At 44.9% G+C, this 23,150-nt stretch overlaps 1 protein-coding gene across 1 annotated transcript in view; it reads right to left on the bottom strand.

The window, feature by feature from the left end:
- Window positions 1-23,150, bottom strand: part of IQCH (IQ motif containing H) — a 1,013,078-nt gene that overhangs the window by 551,035 nt on the left and 438,893 nt on the right. Inside the window, exons 7-8 of the mRNA XM_086958009.1 lie at window positions 2,371-2,505; window positions 1,684-1,895 (exon numbers count right to left, since the gene is read on the bottom strand). Of these exons, the coding sequence (XP_086814135.1) occupies window positions 1,684-1,895; window positions 2,371-2,505 (347 nt within the window). The remainder of the gene's footprint in view (window positions 1-1,683; window positions 1,896-2,370; window positions 2,506-23,150) is intronic.

The raw sequence follows: 23,150 nt of genomic DNA, 5'->3' as shown, positions 1-23,150 counted from the left end.
TGTTCAATAGTTCTGTTTTCAGAAGATAACTGTTAAGCTAAGTTCGTAGTTCAGTTCTTCCATCAGGCCTTCACCTTGGATATTACATGGAGGGCCCACCTGATCTAGGAATCAGGGTCTCTGCTTCAAGTACTTGAAAACACATTTGTTAATCCAATGTGCATGACATGAGCACAGGTTTCTAGGTGGTAAGAAGTGGGGGTCACTTTATGCAGATATCTTGGTCCTGTACTTCACTAGGTTTTATACACAATGAGAAATCCTGGATCTTGAACCTCCTCAGTGCTTGAATCGAGTGGAGTGCTTTTACCGCAGGTTTAATTTTCGCACGCTCAGGCACAATCTGGCCACTTTATTTTGTAAACTCTTCAACCTGTCGTTGAGATTCTTTAGGGATGTGTTATAGTTCACACTGCAGTAGCATATTCATATCATTACTAGGGCTCACGTCAACCCCACATGCTGGTCAGCTTGGCATAGAAAGAGGATTTTCCCGAGAACAGAGAGCTGCAGGTTAATGCAGTGGACCACTTAATTTCCATGGGGAAAGAATGATAGCTTACATTTGAATGGAGTTCACAAGTTGGCGGATGGAGGTTGCCCTAGGCTTAGAATCCAATTGAAAGGCAGATAGCTCAGGCACTGCACCACCCACCACCCAGCACCAGTATCTCTGCCTTGGCTCCATTCTTGTAGAGGAAGCACTTTTTCATCCAATGAAATGAGTGGTCTAAAGATACACTGAGCTACAGAGCTTTGTTCATTGGAAAGTTACAAGGCACACTTTTAAAATCCAGAGGGAACAATATTCATTGACTAACTAAAATTGACCTTTTCCAAAGCAGGCATTTGAAAGCACTAACAGTGCAAGTGTTTTCACATATATATATATATATATATATATATATATATATATATATATATATATATATATATATATATATATATATATATATATATATATATATATAGCCCGCTGCCCCCTCAAGCGCATTGTCTTTGACTTGTGGAAGTACCTTTTACACTCCTTGCTCGAGAAAGGAGAAAGGGAGTTTAATTTCTTTTGTGGAACTCCTTCATATAGGACATCCAATAATGCTACATCCATCTCAGTGTCAGAATAAGTTGTCCCTCGTGTATTAGTATAGTAAAAGAATGAAAGCCCTTATTCGTGCAGCGAACAATAAATATAAAGAGAGGACTACCATTATGAGCACAGGCCATCCAATGACACGTCACCTTCTGACACTGGATTAACTTTTAGTGGCAAAATACTTTGTGCAATTGAGATTGCGATCTCTCAGCAATCCAGCAATGACCACCCTCATTCCATGCATATCAGGTTCTAAACCAGTGCTGCAGCTAGTTTCATCTTGGGTAAGGAGCTGGAATACGGGGAGAAGAAGCAGTGAGAAAGAGAAAGGTAAAAGAGGAAAAGTCAGATGAGCTTATGAGTTAGAGTCCTGTCACTGCTCCATTTGGATGGAGCGGCGACTTGTTTCCGTTCTTGTATCACATGTGATACCCGCCCACTGTCACTCTACTAATGAGCAGTGCATGTGCTTTGTTAGAGAGCTGCATACATAGTAATTGTTCTTTGTCAACAGTGAGTAAACTATACCTGTAATTTGTACCCGAGGAAATGCATGTGTTTGTTCTTAGTTAATGATCAAGCGCCTTTACCTGCATCTCAGGGATGGTGCACATGGACATCTCCCTGTCTGAAGCCCTGGAAGGGTGCTTGCTTGATTTTATAGTTGCTACAGTGGCTGTGGAGGGGGGCGGTGCAACGTTGCCTTGTACCATGGTGTGACCACTCAGAAGCCTCGTATCAACAGTGCTTCTCATCTCTAATGCACTGTGTACTTCATTCTGGACGCCTGGTCTCACTGCTCCTGTGTTCATAAAAGAAAAAAGAATATTTTTTTTGTATTTTTAGGGTACAAACCTCACCCTCCCAAAACCCACACGTGCCTCCTGTCCCCTTACTGGCACCCAAGGTATGATGTACAGTGGTCAAGCATTTCATAAGACCTTTATCTATAAAGTCATAATTTCCAATTCCTAATCATCTGAAAGCTGCCTTCAAGTAGGAAACCCTCCTAATGACCAATCAACACTCTTTGGTACAAAATACCATGGCTCTATAAAGAGATACTCAATGAAAGGTCATCTGCCATCACATAGAACCCCGGTTGCGCCACAGGGACCCTTACACAGAAACACTTTGAGAATACATCAATTCACCCCATTGCACGTGTAACCCCTTGAGGAGCATAAACCAGGGTGAGATAGTTCCCCTCTTTATTCCTCAATCCATGCTGATAACTTTCATCTACAGTATGGACACCAAGTGTCCAGTCCCATTACCTGCTGCTGAGCATGCAGTCTTCTGCATTTTCTGATAGTCGTGCAGTGGTACAGTACGTGGTGACACAGGATTGGGCACCAGGGTGATCTGTGCAGAGGGAGGAATCAGTCCTCGTTCCAGCAAGCTCAGGAGACCTAGAGGAAGAGGGAGAACATTGTGAAATCTTCGGTGGCCGCTCTGAGTAGCAAACAGGATGGTGACAATACCAGTTGGCAAACTAGACTCTCAGAGCAGCCATGTTGCAGTGCTGTGCTTCGCTTCGCTTCGTGTCTCTCTCTCTCTCTCTCTCTCTCTCTATCTATCTCTCTCCTCTTCGCTTTCCTCTCGCTCGCGTCTGAAGCCCGCCTGTGCCTCCTATAGTGTAATAATCTGGGAAAGCTGGTGAAAGTCAGAGGCCAGAGGCGCCAGCAGCAGGCCAGCCTTTGGCCTAAAAACCGGCCTCCAAACGCTCCTGCCCACCAGGGAAACGCCCGGTGTAAATATCGGGCAGTGCGGGCCTTGTGTGAGTCTGAATACGTGCTGAGCTCACTGTCATACCTTTCGGACACACAGGCAAACTTAGTGTGCACAAAGGGTTCCTGGTTGCAACTATCCTCCATGGGGTCACTCTCCCTCAACTACCATATTCATATGGTCTTACATTGTGAAGCCCGGTGACATCATCGCTGGCTTTAGATAACATGAACCCCCTTTCTTGTATTTAAAGATGGCAACATGTTGCTAGACAGCAGTGGACACTCTTTCCAGTAGCTGGGCAGGAGGCCTACTCCCAGAGCCCCCTGGCAGCACTCCCTTCAAATTGGGTAGTACATTTCACTGCATGTGCTCTCGCGGACACAGCAGAAGTACTTTTGGTGAAATTGCAATAAAGGGAAGCCCACCATGACTTGGCATTCTGGGGGTTTGTTTCTACAAAACAAAAATTAAATGTCCCGAAGTGCAGGGAGTTTTCTTCTTGTGTGACAGATACTTCTGCATTGCATGTTGGGCCCAGAAAAGACACATTAGCTTTGGAGGCCCACTATAAATATTGGCTCTTCTGCAGATGGGCAGACAACCAAAGGGTTTCCCAGGCTTTCTGCCATGGTTTTACCAATCTCTAAATGAGGTGAGAGAATCGAAAGTGCAGTCGGGCTGGACATATGACGGTTTATAGCGGATGGCCCATGACTCCATACTCTAAACGTGGCCCATAACATTTTAGTAGGATCAGCCCAGATCATCACTACAGATATTTCTGTTAAAATATATTGGGTTTTTAAGAACACCAGATTTTGATAATTCCTTGAAGATTTAGGCAATTTTAGGAATGACTTTCTCTCTGTTTGCACAAGCAGAGAGAATTCAAAAGCATCAGAATGGAAGAGGGATGACTGGAGCATGAGGGCGGGGCGAAAGTCCCAAGGAAGTCGGCATCCATTATCTCCTCATCAGCAGTGGGGGTTTTATCCTCAGAAATTAAATCTGCCCAGAGAGAATTGGGCCTGGCACCAAGCACCGAGTGTGGCCCTGTTCAGGATATTGTTGCCCAGAAAACTTACATTCCCTTGGAACCTAATGTAATTATTAATCGCCCTAAAGTACCATAGCCTGATAGTTGTGCTGGTCAAGAGGATAACGTACCCCAACCTACAAGCACCCCTAAGCTTGCCCCTGAATGATAAAGGTTTATCCAACAAACCTAGCTCTGCATCAAAGAAATTGTCTAAGAACACCCAGAAGCAGGACAAGGACACAAAAAAACTGCATCTAATGTTGAGCTAAAGTCATCCAATATAACAGAGCATAATCTTCGGGACATGATAGAAGAATTATTTTCTACCTGACTGGAGCAGGCGCAATCCAACATTGCTAAGGACATTATTGACACCATGAACTCGTGTGTTTCTGATTTGTTAGGGAAGTGTGAGCGTATTAACAAGTTTTTAAGTCAACACAAGTGTACTGTTAGACAAGTACCGCTGCCTAACCAATTAGCTAAACCCTCAGTGGTATGTACAAAAGGAAATATAGTACCAGATCATAGGCCATTGCTAGAAGTCCCCCTTTTGGTTAAACCGCCACTTCTTAACATTGATACAGATAGGGGCCAGCAAAATACTAACGAGGGTAGAGAATCACATCCCAGCTCACTAAGTCATCCTGAGACCCCAAATATCCTGGCCCCTAACAGGCAAAGGGGCCCAGAAATTGGAGATCAGTCTGGAGGTGAAACTTTACCTCAACCAAACAACAATCTTCCACCTGAAGCTGCTCCGTTGGTGATTGTACTAGTCGTGGTACCACCGCTAAAAATGGGAGAGAAGGAAACCCCCCGAGGCCCTTACGACCATTACAAAGAATTGGTGTGACTTTAATTGCTCAGGTTTCAGTAATATCTCACAGAATATTATCATGGTAAGGCGTGTGGGGTGGCTCGGGAGAACGACAAAAGGAATAAAAGGGGACTGTGTTATTGTCAATTTTAACAGCCCTCTCATTGTACCACGGATGTTATGGGATGGGTCGGACATGATGAATGAAGATGGTAACATCAGGGCAGTCCCCCTGGGATTCTTCTACCCCATCCCAGGATTTCGATCCAAAAAAATGACACCTTTCCCACAGTTTTCTAAAGCAGGACAAGGATGGCACCCTTGTAGCGCTTTTAATAGGGCCTCTTTAATAACGGGGAAAAAGTCAGAAGTTACCACTTTATTCAATCCTTATAACACCCAGGACATAAGGATCGAGGATAGTCTTACTTTAGTAAACTGGTTCTCTCCACTATCATGCCTGAATGAGATTGATTGACTAGGGTCACCTGTCATAACCACACTACAACAACTACATGAACCTGACCCTATTTCAACGGTTGATTCTAATTTTAGGTTACTAAGTTGGAATATCGCTGGGTTAAGGTCAAAAAGGGAGGACCTATCCTGGCTTAGTTTCATTAAAGCCAATGATGTGATAGCATTCCAAGAGACATGGGACCTGCAAAATAATTTTTGGGTAGATGGCTTTACATCTTATTTCCAACCAGCACGTCCATCTGCTTCAGGGAGAGCTAGGGGAGGACTGTTGCTACTCCTATCAGTTAATTTGAAAGGGGTAATCAAGACTTTAGATTCTGTTTCCCCCAACTGTGTAATAGTTGAGATCTCCTTTGAGACTGACGGGAAAACCCTTCTAATACATTTCTATAACTCAGGGGAGAGTGGCTATCGTAACAAACACTTGTGTTTTTTAGAACAATTTATTGTAAGCTATAAAGCTCACCAAACCACTTTAATCGATATCATCCTTTTGGGAGATTTTAATATTCACCTTTGTAATTTTAATTGTCAACTTAATGAAGGATATAGCCCTTCCTTTGCGTCACCCCCACATTTTGAACATACTCAGAGGGGAGTGGCTCTTGGGGATCTTTTATCATGTGTCGATCTCTACGAGCCTTCTTTCCTTGATAGACGCGAGAGGGTAGCAACCTTCAAATCCAGGGAAAGCGAGTCGATTATTGACTATATATTTTTAACTCCTGCCCTGATGGGTCATGTAATTTTTTACAACGCAGTTAGCTCTTCATTTAGTGACCAAAACCAGGTCAATCTGGTGCTGAACGCAGGATTCTCCCGTTCTGTTAAACTAAATACCACCAGACCCCAAATAAGTGTGACTACTAGAGACCAAGGGCGAATGTTGAAATGGGCGAAAATAGTACCAGACCAGTTCTTAGACACCCTCTGTGAAAAAAAGAGCGTTGAGTTTGGGAAATGTGTGAATGGTGCCACCCCGGCAGGGGAGAGCATCGTAGCTTTTGAAGCAATTTGTAAGCAAATTGATATTGATCTAACTGCCCCTGCTAGACCTATAAGGAAAAAAAACCGAAAAGATGGTTCAACACCAAATGTTCCAGGGCTCATCGTATTTTAATGGAATCAGTGAAGGCTTTACCCAGAGATAGAATCCTGGTAGCTAAGTGTAGAAAGGAATACAAATCATGTATACAAACACGCAAAAATGAAATTAAATCAGAGGCCTGGGACAGTCTCATGTCTGATGCAGTCTTAAAGAATAGCTCTAAGTTCTGGGCCACCGTTAACAGTCCGCTGTTAACAGGTGAGGATAATGAAAAGCTTGAAACGCATATCTCGGAGGAAAAGTGGGTGAGACATTTTAAACTAATTTACGCAAGTAATGAAATATTTGGTTCCTTCATTCCACCTGCTGGTATCCCACCCATATCTAACTTCTTGTTTATAGAGGAGGATGTGGATAAAGCAATAATTAACTCCGCTGCAAAGAAGGCCCCTGGCCCAGACGGTGTCCATGCAGATTTATGTAAGGGAAATGTTAAACTTTGGGCTGCAATTTTAACGAATGTTTTTAACTCAAGTGTTACTCATGGTTTCCCTGCCTCATGGGACCTTTCCACCATTATCCCTATTTTTAAAAAAGGACAGAGATGTTACAGGCCCATTTCCCTTATAGATTCCTTTGTTAAAATTCTAGGAAAAGTTATTTTGTCTAAAGTGTCTGAGTGGGTTACACAAAAATATGGTTTTAGGCCGGGCAGAAGCACTGTGGATCACTGTCTCAACCTGTACTTATTAAAGTAATAAATACACAGTAGCCGGTAGGGGGGCTGTCTATCTGGGTATTATGGACCTGTCCACAGCTTTTGATCTAGTCAATAGGTCGAAACTGTGGACAATTTTATTGGACCTGGGGATTGACCCCAGTTTGGTTTATTTTATGGCAGATCTTCATCGGGATTTATACACAACTGTTAGGATGACCGAAGATGGTATTTGCACTAGGCAGTTTAAATCAGGGAGAGGGGTTAGCCAAGGGTGCACCCTGTCCCCTCTTCTTTTTACATTATATATTAATGCACTAGATAAAACCCTGGAAATTGCTACCCTCGACGTCCCGCGTGTAGGAGGAAGTTCCATCCCAGTTCTCCTATACGCGGATGATGCCGTCCTAATAGCACGCACCCCGATATGACTACAGAGACTGCTGAACTCCTTCGGGGAATTCATGGCCTCGCTGGACTTGGTGGTTAATTCTGCTAAGTCTCATGTTATGGCCATGGGCCCCCGAAGGAGTAAAGCAAAAACATTCTACTGTAGAGGGGTTGAGGTCCAAGGAGTTAGAGCTTTCACATATCTGGGGGTCCTGTTTGACAATTGTTGCACATGGATGCCCCAGAGGTTAGCAAAAAAGAATGCTCTGGTGCGAGCAGGATAAGCCTTGTTAAATTTGATACAACGCCTCGGGGGAAGGCCGTTTGAGGCAATCCTGGCGATTTATAAAGCTAAATGTCTTGCATTGACACTTTATGGTGCCGCGATATGGGGATATATCCCGATGGACGATGTGCAAAGGGCCGAAAACAAATTGTTTCGGTGTCTTTTATCTGTCCCCCAGTCTACTCCAACATTTGCTGTTTATCAGGAGTTGGGGATGGGGTTCGTTGGTGATTTGATTAGTATGGCCCCCCTTATTTGTTGGATGAAAACTTGGCTTAACCCAGAGCTAAAGTTAAATCATCGTATTTTAAAAGACTGTATTAGTTTAGATCGGGGAGATGAAATACAGTGGCTCTCATATGTCAAAGGAATGTTTCTGAAACTAGGGTGCCCAGAAATTTATGACTTCCCTGAAAACATTGTTAAAGGTGACATATTATGGGTCAAAAAGCATTTCTTGTCCCTAAGGCTCCAGGAGCGGGAGTCGGAGGAACTGCTAAAGCCCACGGTGAGATCCCACTTCCTATTAGTCACCCCTCCTTCTATCGAACCTTATTTAAAAGTGGTAACAAAGCCTTACCATCGCTGGCTGCTAACTAAATTTCGGTTCAACCAGATTAACCTTTTATTGGGAACATATCAGGGATGGTCTGTACCTGAAAAGGCAGCATTTTGTGATTGTGATAATTGTTCAATCCAAGATTCCATGCATTTTATGTTCTTTTGCAAACATTATTCTACCATCAGGAAAAGGTTTATTATCCTACTTCTAAGAGGTATGGGGTTCCATAAGGTTAAACCTGCCTTAATGTATTTGCAATTGCTAAACAATAATTGGAACATTTTTAATATTGCTAGTTATCTTGTTGCAGCCATAAGATGTAAGAAACTAAGAGGCCGGAGTATAAGTGAACCATGAATTTTATTGTAGCCCTTTGCATCTGTACATACATGAAATACATTTGCAACCACCATATGGATTCTCTATGATTATTTTACTGTTTTATATTGTATATATTGAATGTGATTTATTTGTGTACTTTTATGATTTTAATTAATCGAATAAAGTGATAATGATGATGATGATTTGCATAGGCATGTTCAAATGTTTGTCTATGGTGACTCCCAAGGATTTCGCGGAGTCAATGATGTGGGGAGCACAGTCAAAGGAAGTAAGATGCTTCAACTATAAGTCTATCTTCGGTGTGTGACTGGGAGTGGAGAATTCAGTTTTTTTGATGTTAAGCATGAGGTGGTTGTCAGTGAACCAACTTTGAGTATTCTGTAGGGAGATGAAGTCTTCTGGTTGGGAGATTTTCATATACAGTTGAGTGTTGACCGCATATAGGTGATATAGAATGTTCACAGAGTTCAGTGCATTTGCCAGGGGTTCCATGAGTAAATTGAAAAAGATGGGTGAGAGTGCTGAGCCCTGTGGAACCCCTGTGGCAACCATGGAGGGTTGAGAGAGTGAATGCTTCATCTTAATTCTTTGTGTTCTGTTATTTAGGAAGGAGGTGAACCATTGTAGCACTGAGCCAGTTAGGCCCATCCTTCGTTCCAGTAAGGACATTAGGTTGTCATGCTTAACCATATTAAAAGTGGAGGAGAAGTAAAGAGGTATCAACAGGCATGATTCGTTGTGGTCAAGCATTTTTAGGGTGTCGTCCATTACGTGGGTGAGTGCTGAGTCAGTGCTCTGACCATGCCGGAAGCCGGATTGGTGTTTGTCTAGGAGGTTATAGATCTCAATGTGGTTGTATAGTTGTATTTAAACAAATTTTTCCAGCAATTTCGCCAGAGTGGGGATGTTGGATATAGGGTGGAGTTCTTCAATCAATCAATCAATCAATCAATCAATCAATCAATCAATCAATCAATCAATCAATCACAGCATTTATATAGCGCACTACTCACCCGGAGGGTCTCAAGGCGCTACGGGAGGGGGGGTCCGCTACTGCTCTAACAGCCAGGTCTTGAGCTGCTTCCTGAAGGCGAGGTGGTCCTGGGTCAGGCGGAGGTGGGTCGGGAGGGAGTTCCAAGTCTTGGCGGCCAGGTAGGAGAAGGACCTTCCTCCTGTGGTGGCTCTTTGGATCCGGGGGACGGCGGCGAGGGCGTGGTCGGTCGATCGAAGTTGGCGTGTGGGAGCGTAGAAGTTGAGGCGGCTGTTGAGGTATCCTGGGCCTTGGTTGTGTAGGGCCTTGTGTGCGTGGGTGAGGAGACGGAAGGTGATTCTCTTGTTGACCGGGAGCCAGTGCAGATCTCTCAGGTGTCCGGAGATGTGGCTGCGACGGGGGATGTCCAGGATGAGTCGTGCTGAGGCGTTCATGATCCGCTGGAGTCTCTTCTGGAGTTTGGCGGTGGTTCCGGCGTAGAGAGAGTTGCCGTAGTCCAGACGGCTGGTGACGAGGGCCTGGGTGACCGTCTTCCTAGTCTCGGTGGGGATCCACCGGAAGATCTTGCGTAGCATGTGCAGGATGTTGAAGCATGACAAGGAGACGGCGTTGACTTGTCTGGTCATGGAGAGAGAGGAGTCCAGGATGAAGCCCAGGTTGCGTGCGTGGTCTGTTGGTTTGGGTGCGCTGCCCAGGGCGGGGGGCCACCAGGAGTCATCCCAGGCGGAGGGTGAAGATCCCAGGATGAGGACTTCCGTCTTGTCCGAGTTCAGTTTCAGGCGGCTGCTAATCATCCACTTGGCTACGTCTGTCATCCCTTCGTGTAGGTTGGCTCTGGCGGTGGCGGGGTCGTTGGTGAGGGAGAGGATCAGGTGGGTGTCGTCGGCGTAGGAGAAGATGTTGAGGTTGTGTTGGCGTGCGATGGTTGCGAGGGGGCGGGCTGAGCAAGGAGCCTTGAGGAACACCGCAGATGACTTCGGTGGCTTCTGATCTGAACGGGGGGAGGCAGACTCTCTGTGTCCTTCCGCCGAGGAACGAGGTGATCCATTCCAGTGCCTTCTCCTGGATTCCGACGTTGCTGAGGCGCTGGACTAGGGTTCGATGGCAGACCGTGTCGAAGGCCGCGGAGAGGTGTAGGAGGATGAGGGCCGCTGTTTCTCCGTTGTCGAGTAGGGCTCGGATGTCATCGGTAGCTGCGATCAGGGCGGTCTCGGTGCTGTGGTTGGCCCGGAAGCCAGACTGCGAGAGGTCGAGGGATCCGTTCGTCTCGAGGAAGGCGACCAGCTGCTTGTTGACGGTCTTCTCGATGACTTTTGCAGGAAACAGGAGCAGACAGGTGGGGCGGTAGTTCTTGAGGTCGGTGGGGTCGGCTGATGGCTTCTTTAGTAGAGCGCTGAGTTCGGCGTGCTTCCAGCTCTCTGGGAAGGTGGCGGTATCGAAGGAGGTGTTGATGGGGGGCGAGGTCGTCTGTGCAGTTGCTGATCCATTTCGTGAGGTTGGTGGCCGCCTGGCTTGGGTTCGTTGCGCTGGTGGGAGGGTTCATGTTCAGGGAAGTCGCGAGCTGGCTGGCTGTGATCTTGTTCCAGCTTCTGCGTGCAACCTGTTGCTGGTGGTGGTGGATCATGGTCCTTCTGAAGCTGAAGTGGACGCAGCTGTGGTCCGTCCAGTGGAGTCCGGTGGCGTGGCTGAAGGCGACGTCCTTGCTAGATGAGAAGACGGGGTCGAGTGTGTGTCCGGCGTAGTGGGTGGGGGTGGTCACCAGCTGCTTGAGACCGAGGTTGGCGAGGTTGTCCAGCAGGGTGGTGGTGTTGCGGTCGTTGTTGTTCTCCAGGTGGAAGTTGAGGTCCCCGAGGAGGATGTAGTCAGCGGAGGGGAGGGCGTGCGGGCTGATGAAGTCGGCAATGTCTTCGCTGAATTGGATGCGGGGTCCCGGGGGTCTGTAGATGAGGGTGCCTCTGAGGGTGGTCTTGGGGTTGATGCGGATCAGGAAGTGCAGGTGTTCGGCGGGTGCGAGGGTGTCGTCGGTGTTGGTCGTGATGCGTATGGTGTTCCTGTGGATGATGGCGATGCCTCCTCCTGTTTGGTTGACGAGGTCCCTCCGGATGATCTTGTAGCCATCCGGGATGGCCATGGCGCTGTCGGGTGCTGAGGAGGCATTCATCCAGGTTTCCGTGAGGAAGGCGACGTCTGGGGCTGTGGTGTCGAGCAGGTTCCAGAGCTCGACGGCGTGTCTGTGGACGTAGCGGGTGGTGAGCAGGATGCACTTGAGGTGGTTGCTGCTGGAGTTCGGCTTGGTCGGTGCTGGTGTGGTGCAGGTCCGAATGCAGGTGAACTTGCAGGAGTGGCAACAGAAGGGTCTGTGGGTGCGTCTCGGGGTGGCTCGATAGCAGCTCGGGATTCTACCGGCATTGAGTGCGTAGAGTTCAGTTGCATCGTAGGTCCGGCGGGTGGGCTGGTGTCTGCGTGAGCTAGGGGTCCTGGCACTGGGCGCGGTCCAGGCGCAGACGGGCTTACCCGTCTTGAGATCAGTGGGGAGGGAGTCGGACGTCTTTAGTGTAGGTGTGACCTGTTCCATTTTAAAACAGTCCAGTATGGACCTTTGTCTCAGGGAGGCGTTTATGATCTTTGACCATAGGGAAGAAAAAAGGTTTTTATAATTTTGAATAAAGAAGGAGGTAAGGGGTCCGAGAAGTGATTTGAGGGGTTAATCGTTAGAAGAGTGTTATAGATTTCTTGTTCAGGGATGTGTGAAAAGGTGTGCAAAGAGGCATTGTTTTTTGGGATTTCCGTCGGAGTAATAAAATGGACCTTGATCTGAGAGTGAGATTTATCAACAAGGGCCATAGTTTTAGGGAGGGCCTTCTTAGATTGGATGTTGAGTTCGTTGGATTTTGTTTTTTCCTAGGAAGAAGTTAGCCAGCTCATCGTAGTTAGTTATCCTGCAGAACATGCTGATCTGTGCTGTCTACCATCATTTTAACTGAACATTGCAAGTTTGTACTCTCAGAATTAGAAGAACACAAAGGGAGGCTGAGGTGAAGTGTGTTATTGGTGGTGGTGTTGAGGGGGGTGAGACCTGCACAAAATTTCAAAAAAACTTCTGCAGACTACACCAAGACTGGGCACACCATTATCGCTACGAAACATGTACTTTGCCTTATTTGCTTTCCCTGGATGGTCATCCTGTTACTTCAGCTGTCTTGTAAAATTGCCCTAATCTTTGCAGTTCTGATGTCTTGATTGGAGTGCCGTAATGAATTACACATGGAATTCTAGAGGAGGCACTCTTCTAACATTACCAAGTTCAGAAACATGCGGCCAGGCTAATATTCGATCTTTGATGATATAACACCTGCACTTAAAATCACCTACTGGCAAGGGATTAAAGCAAGAACACCAATCAATATTTAGCAAGGAGCATACAGAGATCTGAAAGGTTTCCCAGCCTTCTTTACTAGCCCACAGACTGAGGTGAGTCTCAACAAGGCCTACTCTTTGGTCGGCATTTTGCTGGAAGGGTCAAACCTAAACCCATACACAACCCTCCATGCATTGGTCAAATGTCTAAGGTCTCCTTCCATCGCCTACATAAAACTAGCACGTTCATGTTTCAGTGGGGCTCTCTCCCTCAAACTAAGAGTTTAGGATCTGAAATTCCCTTCCTGTATGTGAAAGTCGTATTACAAGACTGCTTTGAAAATCAGTAATCAGATAGGTGTCCACTGTGTTGCGGATGTAATAGGGTACGATGCAACAAATCATTATCACCACTGTGTTTTGCCCATTGGTTAGCCCATGGACCTGAAATTGAAAGTATAAACAGTTGAAGGGGCGCCATTCATGGCTAACAACATAAAATAATGATGCTATTCTATAAGAGGAAAAAAGAGATAAAACAGTTGCAAATCATACAGTCAGCTCATTAAAGGGGGACCATAGATGTTTCTACATATCATTAAATGCCAGCTGGGTCCTTCAATGAGCCGTATCTATGATTTGAGATTTATCTATTTTTCCTACTTAGATATTTGGGAACATTTTGCAAAATGTTTTTTGTTTCTATTGCTATACACAAGAAGGTCTATTTGTTTGCAGCAGGAGAGTACATGCTTACTTTATAAGTTAGTACCTAATGTTTGATTTTTTTTTTTAAACAGAGTTTTATATAGCACGAACTTGACCCGAATCGAGTACCAAAGTACTTTACATAGCACCAGTTTCATTACATGCGGACACACATTTGTTTCTGTTAGGCATGGGAGATTAAGTGATTTGCCCAGAATCACGGGATGTTCAGCGTCATTGCCGAGACTCAAACCCAGTTCCCCAGATTTGAGGTCGACGCCCTAGCCGTTAGGCCAACTCCTCTGTGTATTGAGTACGTTTTTGAAATAGTTTAAAAAAAAAAGCCCTTACTAAGGTTACAATCAAATAATGGCAATGTCTGTAAAGTTTGCTCTAAGTGGTATTAAACTGCTGGACATTTGGTACACATTTCCAGGTAGTTCTGCATTAAACTACATATTTGTTCTAGCTCAACTGTTGTCGAAGGGGCACGATGTTCCACATCTGATGGAGTTGTGTTGTAGATCAAATTAAAAAGAAATCGTATTCCAAATAAAAGACATTACATATTTGGTTATTTCATTCAATAATCTTACATGTTTAATAGGTGATGTGGGTGAAGAATATACATTTTCCTTGACATCTAACTTGGGGATTCTCTTATAACATTTCAGTTTTTTTTAAAAATAAAATACCTCTGTCTATTAAAGAGTATAAAGCTACCCATCTCCCAAACTGCATCCTGCATCTTTGGTGGAACTGATGGAATCAGTTATTTATTTATAAAAAAAAGAGCTTCCCATCTGTACATTTTTCTAGATTTCAATGTCATCATCTAGTGGCTGGGCTTGCAAAGAGTGTCTTACTTTTATGGATAAAGGTTATTAACTACCAAAAATAGGTAGCGCCAGTATAACGCACGATGACACTGACACATAGTCCACAATGCATCAGACAGTTTCCGCCATCTTCAGATTTTATTTACCCTGACACAATTTCCTGCACAAGGTATTAGGCAAATTGTCTGATTAGGAAATTGGGAATTCTTTGTTTTAACCGGGGGATGGAAGAGAGTCATGAAAATATAGAATGACTGGAAGCTGCAAAAATAATCTTAATAAATAAGTAACGTTTTCCTTTTCAAGCATAAACCTATTCACATGCTGCAAGTCTAATGCAAAATAGAAGGTAGGTGTCAAGAGTGACATCAAACAAATTGCTAACAATCTTCTTCTCTAATATGGCTCAGTAGTGTTTTGTAAATGTATTTTCTGATGGCCAAGTAGCAGCTTTATATGTGTGCCAAAGAGACATTTACAGAATTACTAACAAAGCAGCTTTTTTTCTGGTTGAAGGTGCTTTAGGCCTACAGAGAAAAGCCTTGGTTGGGAAGTAATAAAATAACTGAGTACACAGCAGGGAACTAGTCTCTGTCTTGATACTGATGCCACAAGCCCAGCTGATCAGGAATATGTTTGCTATTTAGAAAGGTCCCTCAAGATAACAATATTTGTTCTCTTCATGCTGATGACATCCTGCTGTATGTCAGGCATCGCAGAGAAATGTTTCTCCAAACTCTGCAACAGAAAGAGAAATTGGATTTGTTCTCAAGGCTTCAGCTTCATTGGTCAAAGTCAGTCAAGTATCCCCTGGATGAGGTAAATGAGGCAGGCTTTGTGGGTCACTAATTCACTTTCAGAAAGCCTCGTGCTAGTATATGGGGATAAGGTAAGTACATCAAAGGTATACAATAAAAATAATAAGGTAAGTAAAATACAGCAAAGGTATACAATAAAATGAGGCTGCAATGTGTGGTGCTATATAACTCGATGAAAGCCTATTTAGAGGGGGAATTATAAGCCAAGATTCAAGATTCAAAAGTACTTTATTCGGTTAAAAACAAAGAATAACCATAAAAGTAGCATGAAAAGGTACAATTTACATGGGTCAGATGATCATTTAAAAGAAAAAATAATAGAAACACATAAAAAGACACCCAGAAGAAATGCATATATACAGCATGAAAAGAATTAGTTGATTTGGATTGATTTACGACACTTAAAAACTGATTAAAAAAATTCAGCAAGGGATGCTACCATAAAAACAGTTTCCATTTTCTGACACTCTAAAAACGCTAAGCGGCATCTATATACATTTAACTCTTTGAGTATGGGAATGATAAGTTTTCTTCGATAAAGTAGATGAAATTTACAAAAGAATAAAATATGCATATCAGATTGTGGGGAAACATCATCACATGGGCAAGGACATAATACTTTCGTCCAACAATTCATCACAGGAAAAGATAATAGCCTAAATAGAATGTTAAGTCTGAACCGGGTTAAAAGGAAACGTTCATGATTGGACATATATAATGACAAGTATGGCTGTAATTTCTCTCCATTTATAATCACTTGGTGAGCAGAAACCGTCTTTTTTGGTACTTCCTCCGTTTGTCTTTTGACCCTGAGGTGAGCAATGCACAGATTTTTCAAACCTCTTCTTGATATATGTGCCATTGATAACGGGTCCTCAAAATATTGGGCACAACTTAATTCTTTAAGAAAGTTTCTGACATAACATATCCATTTGAAGTTGTTAATATTGTCCAGTACAAGAATGTCCTTTAAAATAGCCCGGTTAACCACGCATTCTTCATTTGTCCAAACCCTGTGCCAGAGTAGAATTGGCTGAATCATAATTATATCAGTCACAAACACCACGCCCAGCTCAGCATGACATATATGGGTCGCAGTGCTCTCAGGTACGGACAAAATGTGGCGTAGAAACTTATTTTCCATGATTTGAATTGAACTAACATTCGAGTAGCCCCACAATCCTGAGCCATAAGTAGCTACAGATATACAAGTAGCATTATAGATAGTTAAAATTTCCTTTATGAGTTTCTTTCCTAGCTTTTTCATGAAACATTGTAAGGCCATGATAGTTTTGGAGAATAGCAGGGTTCTAGCATTAATTGCAGACATCCATGAACCACTTTCGTGAAACAAAATGCCCAGGTAAGGGAAAGTAGCGGTCTTCTCTAAAGGATTGGAATTTATAAAAATTGGCTTCAAATGCCTGGTTGTTCTTGTCCCACAATACATAGACAGTGTTTTGGAGCAATTAATTTTCAAGTCCAAGCTAAGCATGAAGCTATTAAAAGATGTAACCAAAGTTTGAAGTGCCTTTGGGGTGCGTGCCATCAGGACTGCGTCATCAGCGTACAGCAGGGCAGGGACGGGCCTTCCCCCCACCATAGGCATGTCCCAGCCCTCCTGCACGAGGCGACGCTCCAAACCATTTGTATATAGCAAGAATAGAAAAGGTGCTAAGACGCACCCTTGGCGTACACCACGACCAATCCCAAAGTGTCTGCTACATTCTCCCTCTTTCCCATACCGGACAGTTGCAGTAGCCCCGGAGTATAAGTCTCTCAAGAAGCATATAATAGCATTGTCTACCCCCAATTCAGCCATAATTGCCCACAGTTTATTGTGTGTCACACAGTCAAAGGCTGACGATAAGTCAACAAAAGTGAGGTATAGGCGTTGTTTTTTTACCCTTATATACTTCTGTTGCAGGATAAACAAATTTAAACCTTGCTCTATGGTCCCTAAACCCCTTTGGAACCCATATTGAAAATCACTTAGCACCCCATTTTCTTCTGCCCAGCTTTGCAACTTAAATAAAACCATTCTCCCAAGAATTTTTACGGAGGAGTCCAATAAAGAAATTGGCCTGTAACATGTGCAGTTCAGCCTATCGCCTTTCTTGAATATCGGGACTATAATTGATGTAAACCAGGTAGGGATTAAACCTTTTGCCAAGGCAACGTTAAAAAGCTGGACTAGCAATGGCCCCCATTGGTCAGTATTGGCCTTATAAAGGTCGGCTGGTATGCCATCCGGTCCAGCCGTCTTGCCCCCCTTAGTCGCCTTCAGGCTCGCAAGAACTTCAGGTAAAGTTACAACCAGTGCTTTAGATGGATCTAGCATAGGGTCATGACCTGTATCGTGCACTGATTCAACGGCCCTATAGAGGGTGGAAAAATGAGTCACCCACTCATCTTCTGTGACGGCGATCTCCGTACGTGCTTTTTTCTCGTACAGGAGAGGAGTGTTTATGACCCTCCAAAAGGCGGCCGAATCTTTTGATTGTGACGCTAAGCATAATTCGTCCCAAGCGTCCTTTTTAATCAGGTCCTTCCTCTCCTTCAGTACTGTGTTATAATCCCTCCTCAATTCTCTAATTAAAATTACATCCCGTGGTCTTTTGTGGATAGCGTGTCTAAGCTTTGTTAAGGCTTTAGTGCATGTTTTGTCAAACCATTTCCTATTTGACTTTAGGGAATTTTTTCTCGTAACCCACAAAACCTCCCTAACTGTAGTAGCAATTATATTAAAATGAAGTAAAATTTCATTACTCTCCGCCTGTTCATTCAGACAGATCGAAAAGCTATCCAGACACTTACTCATCAATTTGGACAAAAAATCATACGGGACCACTTTACTCCATTTAAGAGTATAACCATTTTGGGAACCTAACTTCACATCCTGCGCCATATGCTTAGAAATTACTACGTTATTGGATGGAACGAATAGGTTCTCCATTGTTAATACCTGTGGGAGGTGGTCACTCAGAGGTAAATCCATTATGCTAGAGCTTATCAATCTTCCAGCAGAGCTATTTGTACACAAACTAAAATCAATAATAGTTAAAGCCCCCCGTCCCACGAAAGTTGGTACAAATGGCGTTGTATGGTTGGCTAACTCATTTATAAATCCAAAGTCAAAATTAAAAAGCATCTCATTTAGTGAATCACCAAGTAGAGTATGTTCAAAGTGCGTCAAATTAATGTCCTGTTCTAACATCAGGCCACACATACCCTTATGGCCCTTTTTACACAATGTGCAATTAAAATCACCCCCCCACATTATCATTACTTCGCCCCTTTTTTTATCAATTTCAGACTGTATGTCCATAGTTATTGTGGCAAGTACGTCCTTAATCATGCTACTTATAAAATTATTATAAAAATTTAAGAGGATGATCCTTGGACCCTGTCTTACATCTATCACTATTTTCTGATAGTAACTGGATCCTGGAGAGAAGAAAATCTTGTCATAAACTAGCAGGTTTGATATATACGTAATCAATCCACCCTTGGGTCTACCATGGGCACCCCCACCGCAGGAGTAAAGTAGGTTTTATAACCATTTAAATGGATCGGTGCGGTGGCCCATGTTTCTTGTAAGGCTAGTATGCCTACACCAGAAATTACGTCATCCCAAGATGGATTAAGAATTTTTTGTTTTAAACCGGCCACGTTCTAAAAAACCACCTTACAAAATTCTTCTGTAGGTACCACTTCTGCAATGTCCCCAGCTTGACCGCCCTGATCCCCTTGTGTTGTCTCGGCCACCGCTTGGATTTCGTGTGTCACCTCATGCCGTGGTAGATTAATCAAACCCAGGTTTACAGGCATAGGGGCCTTAAGAACCTCTTTTGACTCAGGGATTCAATCCACCATTTCCAGGCAGTCAAACCGGTTATAACACGGAGTGATCGGAGGAAATTGCTGGTTACCATACCAACCCGGGTCATACCTTTGTGTGGGAAAGTGAGGGGTCCTCCCCCTATATTTCACTACATTCCACCCGTCTTCAATTCCTCCTCCCCATTGTGTATTATATTGATTCCTGTCAAAATCCACACCATTTCTGGCTCTTTGATGTCTGTTGTCCCTAGTCCAGCTCCATCGATTATCCGGATGTTCCCCATCAGGGTAAAAATAAGATAATGCCCTGGCCACTATCGAGAGACCATTGTTTCTTGGGGCCCTCATTGTGATATATTCGGCGGTGTGTGGGTTCTCAAAAGTTATTACCACACAGTCGCCCTGAACCCTTTTTTTATTATACCCAATCCATGGTACCCTTTCAACCATTAGAATGTTACTTCTGATGGCTGGTGGGAGAGGGTAATTATTATTCAGCCAGTGGATGATCTTATTTACAAGTGCCCCGTTGTTTTCAGTTGATTGTGGATCCAGTTCAGGCACTCCAGTAAGAATCACAACATACGGTGAGGCTTTTGGGGGTAAATTTATACTTCTACGCACCTCCCTTTTAGGTAGTTGGTCTTTGTCCTGTAATAAATTAGGAGTTTGTAGAATTGGTGCCTCATTATCAGTTGGAGCCGGAGTTTTAGGTTTTGGAGCACATTTTGAGGGTTGGTTATTAGGGAGTTTTCCTTTTTCGGGGTTGGTTGTACTTAAAGAAGCATTATTTGGGAGACTCTTTGTCAGTGTTGGTGCGGGTTTAGTAACTTTGGGCTTGGGCACACTAGGAGTAAGTACTTGTTTAGCCAAATTCTCAAGCTTGGTTTTTGTGTCTTTTTTCAAATCCTGTATTTGTTTCTCCAGCTCCTTCAAAAGTTCTATCACTGGGGTTAATAGAGTTTTTATTGAAGTTTCCAGTAGATATAGCATAGTACTCTCTCTAGCCCTGATAGCATTAAGGCTGTCCTCATCCGCGCCATTCCCAGAGGTATTAGAAATTAAATCGGCCATCGAGTCATCCAGGATGGTATCATCCGGGATGGGTAGACGCACAATGTTAGGGGGTAGAGGATCATCTCCTTGTGTATCGTTAACATTAACAGGAAGTACATTACTTGTATCTGATAGTAGGTCTTTTCCAGCTGCATTAGTGTGCATAGTTTGAACAGGCCTCTTTTTGGGTATAGCCCCTTCCTTTAACCCCTGGGTCACCACATTTTTGTCTTTAGGGGTCACTGCTGTGTGTATCAATACACTAGTGGATGCCTCGGCCGGTGGTAGAATTGAGGGAATGGGGATAGAAGTAGGTGTTACAAGGGGAGGTTGCAAAACCTCTATACTTGTCCCCTCTAAATGCAGTTTATCATTCTCTCCTCTATTTGGGCTCCGTACATTTGCAAAATGGCCCATCGAAGACCTCTTAGCATACTCCAAGTCCTGCGAAACCCTTCTTTCCATCAGTGAAATCCCTTCATCAATCAATATATGGGTTCTGACAATGAAATCATCCAGGGTGCCTGTTAGTTTCTTCCCCCCTGCTGCTGCCCTGCTTCTAGTTTCACGCATCTCCATGATGTAGTTAATTATATGACCGTGGAATATGAAACCCCAGTCAGTAGAAGCAGTAACCATACAATAAGGGGATGTAAAAAGCGTCTTACCGCGAAACATCCAAGTCCGAAGTCACGTAGATAGCCCAGAATTTGGAGAGCAAAGCCCAACAGGTTAATTGGGCAGAGTAACTGGCCCTGCCCGGCCTCCTCTGGCCGATGAGGGCCGTAGAGGGCCGTAGAGGGCCGTAGAGGGCCGTAGAGGGCCGTAGAGGGCCCGCCCTTTGCCCGGGCTTAGCTCCGGGCGTCCCGCTCGCGTCCCGCGTAGCTGGGCCGTGTGCTGTTGATAAGCGCCTCCTGGCGCAACGTCACAGTTGCGCGCCGCCGCGGTGCCTGCCGGGAACTGTAGTCCCGGAGCGGCGGCGCGATTCAGGCTGCAAGTGACTCTTGGCCCCGGTGGCGGCGTCCTCCCAGCAAGGGAGCTGTGCGTCAAGTGACTCTTGGCTCCGGTGGCGGCGTCGATATAGGTAGGTAAAGTGTAGCCTCCTATACTCCTGTGCTCTCCCCCTCTCCGCCGGCCAGTGTGCTGTTGATAAGCGCCTCCTGGCGCAACGTCACAGTTGCACGCCGCCGCGGTGCCTGCCGGGAACTGTAGTCCCGGAGCGGTGGCGCGATTCAGGCTGCAAGTGACTCATGGCCCTGGTGGCGGCGTCCTCCCAGCAAGGGAGCTGTGCGTCAAGTGACTCTTGGCTCCGGTGGCGGCGTCGATATAGGTAGGTAAAGTGTAGCCTCCTATACTCCTGTGCTCTCCCCCTCTCCGCCGGCCCGTGTGCTGTTGATAAGCGCCTCCTGGCACAACGTCACAGTTGCGCGCCGCCGCGGTGCCTGCCGGGAACTGTAGTCCCGGAGCGGCGGCGCGATTCAGGCTGCAAGTGACTCTTGGCCCCGGTGGCGGCATCCTCCCAGCAAGGGAGCTGTGCGCCAAGTGACTCTTGGCTCCGGTGGCGGCGTCGATATAGGTAGGTAAAGTGTAGCCTCCTATACTCCTGTGCTCTCCCCCTCTCCGCCGGCCCGTGTGCTGTTGATAAGCGCCTCCTGGCGCAACGTCACAGTTGCGCGCCGCCGCGGTGCCTGCCGGGAACTGTAGTCCCGGAGCGGCGGCGCGATTCAGGCTGCAAGTGACTCTTGGCTCCGGTGGCGGCGTCCTCCCAGCAAGGGAGCTGTGCGTCAAGTAACTCTTGGCTCCGGTGGCGGCGTCGATATAGGTAGGTAAAGTGTAGCCTCCTATACTCCTGTGCTCTCCCCCAAGAAAATAAGAAGCCCAGGATGAAGAGTTTGTGTCTTCTATGGAACTGGCAAGTTTAGAAAGACTATTAACCCACTCAGAATTCTAATGAACTGTTAACTCTGAATATGGCCAGAACGACTTAAAATGATCTTTTAAGGATCAATTCTTTTTTATTAATTTCTATAAAGAAAACAGGAGAATCACACAGCTCTGTTGCCTACAATCCAGTAGCTAGGAGCATTTGTACAGAAATGAGGATAAACTGACCAAAACTTGAAACCACCTCCTCGCACAATCCACTCTTTGTAAGAGCTTATGTGTCACCACCATAACTCCCTGCCTTGAGACACCAAGGCTATGGACCCTCTGCACCACAGACCACCCGCACCACAACGTGTTATCGGCCAGTCTCCTCCGTATCTCCCTGTGGAGGGGCTATCAAGGGCAATAGTTTAAGGTACTTGGGACAGGTCAGCTCATTAATTCAGATAGAAGGAGATTAATAAAGGGGGCCTAGATCTCTTGGTAAGTTTCTATTTTATGTTCTGCAGAAAGTGTCAGTTGTTCCATGCTCAATATGTGCCATAATTTGTTGCACCATGCAGTTTAGTCTAGGATTCAGTCCGAGCCCCAGAGGGACAGGATAGCTTGTTGTGCCACTACCAGAACTAAAGCCATTTGTCAGCCTTTTAAGGACTTCAGTGGATATGTTAATTGGTTAGGTAAACCTAAGAAGACTGATACTGGGAAGCGTGGGATCAGTACATCAAAAGGTTTGTTTATCTGGTCTAAAACCCTCTCCCAGTACAGGAACAATTTTGGGCAATTTCAGAGCAGATGCAACAGTGACCCAGTACCCCCGCAACCCCTCCAGTATGATTTATTGTACTCCAAGCAACATTTCTGTACCTAGGCAGGAGTCAAGTGCCAGTATGATACAATACTGATGGCGGTCTCTGCACTAACATGTTGCTTGTTGTATGCCTTGCTCGATAGAAAATATCTTCCCATTCCTTGTGTGTAGATGTCCACCTTAGTTGTTTACCTTCGTTTCTTTTCTCTATTTTTCTCCTGTGAGGGGGTCTGTGCTGAGAGATTGTATAGTTCTGTTATCAAGTGGCAGTCTTTGTTCATTAGAAATATCAATTTTTCGAAAGGTGTTAGCGATCTGAGTGTATGAG

The sequence above is a fragment of the Lissotriton vulgaris genome, chromosome 2_1 (genome assembly GCF_964263255.1).
Source record: "Lissotriton vulgaris chromosome 2_1, aLisVul1.2, whole genome shotgun sequence".
Lineage (NCBI taxonomy): Eukaryota > Metazoa > Chordata > Amphibia > Caudata > Salamandridae > Lissotriton > Lissotriton vulgaris.
Note: the sequence above shows the minus strand (reverse complement) of the source record. Positions and strands in the feature narration are given on the sequence as shown.